Consider the following 6555-nt stretch of genomic DNA (forward strand, 5'->3'; position numbering starts at 1 on the left):
CTCTGGACCTGCGGGACTAGGGTCGTGTCGTCTGAGCACCGCACGCCCTGGAGAAGACGCCGCCCGGCGTCGGGGATTATCGGGAAAATGGACTCACTTGGGTTCTTCGTTGATTTGGGCTTGGGACAATATAAACTGTCTCTGACTCCGCTCCTGAAGCGGTATGCAAAGGACTCCTTAGCTTAAACTGAGGTGCTGAGGTGTCAATTGGGCAGGATCTGTACAAGGACGAACCGTGTCCCCGAACCTCTGTCAGTTGAAAGCTACACTCTCGTGGCAGCTCGCGATTGCCGGGAGCGAGAGCATTGGCTCCGACCTTCGCCGTTGACTCGCTCTACGCTCTGATACTGGTCTCTTCCTAAACGAAGTCTTTTTTCCGCCTTTGTTGAGGCTAAGGTGACCCGCTGTTTCAGTTCGGAGCATCGCTGGACCTTACCGCAGTAGGACGGCAGGTAAAAAAACACCAGTCCGGGTAAGACCTGAGAACGCTCGTCGGACGGGGAGACTCCTGCGTCTCCCACGAGATCGGTATCAGTCGGTTGGCTCCTACCTCCCTCTGCTTTATCTGTACTGGACGAGAAAACTCTTGTCTGTCGACATACAACGTCTCTTTTCTTGCTGGTCTCAACTTCCTGATTTTCCACTCGGTCAATTGCATTGCAGGCAGCTGCTTTTGTTTGTCTCGATTACAAAAAGATAGAAAGTTCGAAGACAATCCCTGGTCTGTAACTGCTTGAGAGCGCTTCTGGCTCTTGGGAACGATCAACGCGGTCTCCCCCCCCCCCTCGCACACGATGAGAGTGGGCTGATGCTTCTACCCGGGGTCGTCCTCGCTCGCCCAGGACTTTTTTTGCTTTTACGCGATGTTATGAATGCTAAAGACGAAAGAGAGGCAAGAGAAGGTAAAGAAGCTCTCCACTCTCTTGGCGACTTTGTTTTCTGTCTTCGTCTATTTATCTAGCAGAGGAGAGCATCCCGTCTTGGGAGTACGACTGCTACACCATAACCAGGTTGGAGCTGCCGTCGATTCTCCAACTCCCCCTGTTTGCCTTCGACATGATGACGGGGAGAGGCCATTAGTTCTTCCACTCTATTCTTGTTGCTGTTTTACTCACGACGGGGGAGTTTTATAGACTGATTGAATGCAGCCTTTCCATTTCTGTTGTCAAGTTTGTGAGACAGTGGCTTATCCCCTCCTCGTTGTTCTTGTTCTATTGCTCGTACACTGCAAAGGTCACCAGGGGCTCTTTCTCTAGCTACCGCTGCTCTGCGGCTTCTTCCTTGTGTTTCGCATCGCACAAGGGCTTCTCTGTATTTTGTCACTTTCGGCAGGCTCTTCCAGCGTCCCCGTGTGTTCGCGAAGCCAAGAAATCCGGGCAGGTTTCCAAAGGGTGAAGAATGCAGCAGTCCTCATTTTGTCGAGACCAGACAATGGTGGTGAGGATGATGACCCTCATGTTAGAGTCCCCGTGATGTTCGTCATTCTTCTTTCTTGCCTCGTTGGACTTCTTCTTCACCCGGTGGCTTTTTCTGTCTCTTCCGCCCGACTGTCTACTTCCATTCATGGGAGCTCAAACTTCAGTCTCTTCCGTGCTGCTGTCTTCCTCCTCCTACTCGAACTCCTACACCTCAGAAGTCTTCTTCACTGAGCTCCGCTTCTCGATGGGGTGATTTATCATCTATCGCATCAGATGAGGTAGCAGCACCAGTTTAGTGATGCATTATAGATGTGGAGTGAAAAAGGCGGGGGGGGGGGAGGTTTTAAAAAGCAGGAATGACGGCTCGTTGCTGTCAGTCAACTACCTGCCTCTGTATCACCGTGCAGTCTTCTTCTCTCTCTTCGCTTTTCCCGGTGTTTGATATCCTTCTTTACTTCTGATTCTTTCTCTCTTTTCTCTCCCTGTATTGTCAATGCCTCCGCTTGACTTCCTCCTTTCAAACGGCCTCGCCGTGCCGTTTGAGAGACAGGAAGGTGACCGCGGAAGAAGCCTTTTTTATCGCTGACTCGGAATAAAGACGTTCTTATCAGTAACCTGAGTAAACTTCCCTTTCCTGCGCAACCTTAACCTTCAGCATAGCTGTCCACTGTTTTCTGGCTTAACCATCTTCTTGTCTCCTTTCGTATCCGTCACTAGAACTCTGGTCAGTCTATTCCGAAGAAAAAGGTCGATATCTCTTGCTTTCACTCTGGCGTGACATCGTCCGCTCTGAGGAAAACCTCTCTGTTGATGTGCCTCTTCTTTTTCTTCTGCATGCACTGGAAACCTGTCACCATAAACACCTTTTTTCTGCTGTCTTCGAATAGATGGTTTCTTTTTCACTTGGTCATCTCAAATTAGAAAGATGTGGGGGTACTGATACGCGGGAGGAGACGATGAGGGTGAAAGAGGAGGAGATGGTAGTCGAGACGGAAAAGAATAGCGTCCGTAATACACCACCAACCGACTCACGGCGATTTTCTATAGATGAAGAAGAGAAGGTCAACACAAACAAAGAGACTACGGAGACAGGGAAACACCAGCGCGCGGGAGAGACGAAGAAAGGAGATGGGATCTTCTTGCTCTACGACACAGAAAGAAAGAGAAGCATTTGTGCTCTCTGTCATGTATTACGAGGATCGATTGCCGGGACAGCTGCTAAGACGGTCGTCTACCCTTTGGATCGTCTTAAAATGCATTTGCAGGTCAGTTTCTTCTCATCCGTTCTCTATTTCTTTTCTTCACTCTCTGTTCACCTCACATCTGTCCCGTGCTTGCAAGCAGATGGCACGTGCTCGTGTTCATCTCTCATCTCGAGGTGCCTCTACATCATGTGTCTCCGTCTCTACCTATATATACGTACACGTATATGCATATGTGTTGTATATACATGGAGAGAGGTGGAGAGAGAGCGGGACAGACAGACACATGGAGTACAGAGAAGAGATGCGCAGCTACGCGAGATGCTGGTTTTGTCTGTATCGGTGTATCTGCTTGTCTTTACATCCTTAGATATCATCTAATCGATGAGGCAGGTAGTTTCGCGGGTCAGCGGTGCTTATCCCGCGAAGATCACAGCGACTTCGAACGTAATATGTGACTCTTCACTATCCAGATCTTCCGTGTGTCATATGTGATGTAGCTCGTATATCGGTAGGTCGGTATTTATGTCACAAGTGGTGAAGCTGCACCTGACACTAGTCTCAGGTGTCCTTACACCTCGGACTATGAATGCAATATGTACGTCGTACTCACTGTGTGTATACTCATACGTTTTCTAAGGGGACATAAGGATTATACTCATATGTATCGTACACGTACACACGGGAATGCAGCTACAGGTGTCCACATATGTTTGAGATCTGAGTCATGGGTAGTCTCGGGTGCTCCTCTGGTTGTGAACGAAGAAGATCTAAAGAAAAAGTTTGTACGAGGGTATATGTCTGCGAACGTATGAGGGGCACGCCCGCGTACCTTCTACTTACCCATAGTCTCAATGGAGTTTACTCGACCCTTCTGGAAATGAAGAAGTTCCATCTCGTAGTAATACAAGAAACAAGTCGATCTGTCTTGTGCCTGCCACTCTCTATGGGGCTTTCTCCTTTTTTTTCTTTCTTCAATCCTCAGGTCAAGGCAGCTGCAACGGGACAGACATTTCGATTGTCAGGGGCTCCCCATGTCGTTAAGGAGTTAATCTCACAAGGGGGTGGGCTATCGGCATTGTGGAAAGGAAATGCCTGCGCAGTTGTCCGGTGAATCTCTCTATTCTTCGTCTTCGTCTTCTCTTGCTCGTTTTTTCTTTCTCTTCGTGTTCTTGCTTCACAGTGGCGTAGTATAGCGCCGCCTCTTCTTAGTCTTCCTTTACAGCGGTTTACTATAGCTTGATATACATTCACTTACCTTGGATTATGAGCGTAGGAAGATGCTAGACACATCTTCTCTCTTCTTTCTCTCTAGGTAGGAAGAAGCTACCGTATCCTCGTACAGAGAGGGCATTAAGTACACAAAGACGGTAGCTAGACCGTCTTTCCTAACAATATTAAAGTTGTCTGTTTTGCATGTAACTCTTCACACGAGTGTCGTCTGTTGTCTGGTATTATTCGCGTACTAGGGCGCTCCATTACGTGACGCGGGATCTGCCATTTTGTATGTGTTTATATAGAGATATACGTACAGGGGTAGGCGGAGGAAGAAAGGTGATATGTCGTTACGTGTTTTTTCCTTGCAGATGCATGCGTGAATGTATTGTAGCTATCGCCTTCCAAAACAGATAGATTCATGAGAAGAGGGAGGGTTCACCAATGTTTTGTTTATCTGCACATTCATGAGTGTCTTCGCGGTTTCGCAGACTGATTGGCTGTAACCGTGTATATGATACTTAGAGTAGTATCGACTTTTGCTAGAAGAGTTTCATATTCTGTACGTAGCGAATGCCCTAAGAGCTATATGTCATTACTATCCTCGTTTTTCTGCCTTGTTCTTTTCTATTTGTTGTCCCTTGTGACTTTCCCTTCGTCTTGCAGAGCATTTCCTTACACTGGTCTGAGTTTCTATACATTTGATCTGTATGGGTCTTTCCTTCAATCTCAAGCTCCTCTTCATCCGTTGCTCTGCCGTCTCATTGCAGGCGCTGCTGCAGGTATAGACTCCTCTACGAGTTGAATACACATGTACACACATACGTGTAAATTTTCACACGGGTAGATACAGATAAAGACACAGGTGTATGTGTCATAGGTCGATCTGGGTACATGTGCACATTCATATAAGTATATACACATATATATCTATATCTATATATATATATATATATATGTATATATATATTTATGTATTTACATATATGCTCACATATATATTTTCTGACATCATCTGGACTGAATGGTAATGGGTATACATACTATCACCTCTTCATGTATTTTTTATATCAGAGAGGCGTGTATCTACCCTTTATCTGTGTATATATCTATACTTTTTCGCCGACGTCTACTGTAGAAAGTACAGAATGAATCCCCGGTAGATACGTCTAGATTGTCACAGGGTTCGGAATATAGAATTAGTGTGTTTCTATTTTGTGTGGAGCGTCGTGTATATGACTCCTGGTCTATTCTCACATCTATCTATCTATCTTTAATCTATCTATCTCCAATCTTTCTATCTTTAATCTGTCTATCTCCAATCTATCTTTAATCTATCTCTATCTTTAATCTATCTACCTATCTATAGATACCTAGACCTTAGCGTATGTACTCTGAAGACTCAAGAGTGTATCTCAACATTTGTTATGTATATCTCTCTTCGTCAGTAGGGGTTGGCTCTCTATCCTCATCATCCTTTCATCGGGCTTTGTTTTTTTCTATGGACAGGGATGACTGCAACAGTCGCTACGTATCCGTTGGATGTGCTAAATACACGCATGGCCGTTACGAAGCATAATCTCTCTTACTCCCAAGTAAAGAATAGAAAAACGACATACGTACTCCACATCCCTCTTCTTTCTCTTTTTCCTCGGGCCCGTCTCCGATGTACATATATATATACATATGTACGCACGTGAATACATACACTTGGCATCCCGTTTGTCATTCTTTCTTCCCCGTGTGAGTAGCTCTCATCACTCTACAAGTGGACTAGTTTCCCAACTGATTCTTGGACTCTCTCCACGTAGATGTAGACGCATGCCTCTGTGTATATATAGATGTATATATTCATGTTCGAGTGACACATAGGATATGCGTATGCATATACGTATGTTTCGTTTGTATATGTCTGTATTTGCGTAGCTGACTTGGAAAATAGTGTTTTGTTTTAGTGCGTGTATGAAGGTTGCTCTTTGTTCTCTATGGCTGCCTACTCTCTTCCATTTTTCAATATTTGTATCTTCTACCTGTTCTTTTCTTCTCTCTCGTGCGGATATTCGCGTTTACCACGTATACATAGCCGATCTATCTATTCATCTACCTACGCGGGATCCTTTCCTAGGGTCTATCAGTCTATCTCCCTAACTCTATTTATCTGTCTCTATCTCTGTACCGAGCTCTGTGTGACAAGTGAAAGATACTGAAGAATAGCCGGCTTGTTTGGTCGAGTAAGCTTCTGGTTCACTTGCTAATACCATACAGGAAAAAGGGGACGAGAGGAAAAACAGGCGAATGAAGGGAGACATGCAGGCAGTTTTTCTTCTTTACGGAGGGCAAGAGAGAAGAAGAGTATGAAGAGGTGAAAGAAGGAAGTGGGTGAAAGAAGGAAGTGGGTAGACGTCCACGTCTTTGTTTGCTAGGAGCAAGAGTACTCTCCTTTCCACTTTCCCTCTCTCTAGTCTATTCCTGGTGAACGTACCCCGCAAAGGTTCATATTCTGATGTCGTCTCTCGGGTGTATGTACACGGTAGAAATCCAGATTCTGGTGCTTTCTTCTCAAGCCAAGAAGATGAGGAAAAGTGTATGAATGGAAACGTTCATCCTTCGCTTTTCTGTCTCTTCTTTTTTCATTTTCTTCTTTAATCAGGTGGCTCTTGTATGTACACGGTATAAAGACCTTACACCTTGAGTCTCAACAAGAGCCACCTGATTAAAGA

At 45.4% G+C, this 6555-nt stretch overlaps 1 protein-coding gene across 1 annotated transcript; it reads left to right on the forward strand.

The window, feature by feature from the left end:
* The first annotated feature begins 861 nt into the window (after window positions 1-861).
* Window positions 862-5551, forward strand: CSUI_010073 (mitochondrial carrier superfamily protein). Its single transcript, XM_068070179.1, has 5 exons — window positions 862-902; window positions 1333-2683; window positions 3606-3730; window positions 4502-4617; window positions 5345-5551. The coding sequence occupies exons 2-5, from the start codon at window positions 2306-2308 to the stop codon at window positions 5533-5535; spliced, it is 810 nt and encodes a 269-aa protein (XP_067917845.1). The 5' UTR covers window positions 862-902; window positions 1333-2305; the 3' UTR covers window positions 5536-5551.
* The last annotated feature ends 1004 nt before the right edge of the window (window positions 5552-6555 follow it).

This window comes from Cystoisospora suis (genome assembly GCF_002600585.1).
Source record: "Cystoisospora suis strain Wien I chromosome Unknown contig_6635, whole genome shotgun sequence".
NCBI lineage: Eukaryota > Apicomplexa > Conoidasida > Eucoccidiorida > Sarcocystidae > Cystoisospora > Cystoisospora suis.

Excerpts from the sequence above, each read along its gene's own strand:
- CSUI_010073 (XM_068070179.1), top strand. The coding sequence starts at position 2,306 with ATGGTTTCTTTTTCACTTGGTCATCTCAAATTAGAAAGATGTGGGGGT. Across the intron at positions 2,684-3,605 it reads GTCTTAAAATGCATTTGCAG|GTCAAGGCAGCTGCAACGGG; the intron begins GTCAGTTTCTTC and ends TTCAATCCTCAG. Across the intron at positions 4,618-5,344 it reads CATTGCAGGCGCTGCTGCAG|GGATGACTGCAACAGTCGCT; the intron begins GTATAGACTCCT and ends TTCTATGGACAG.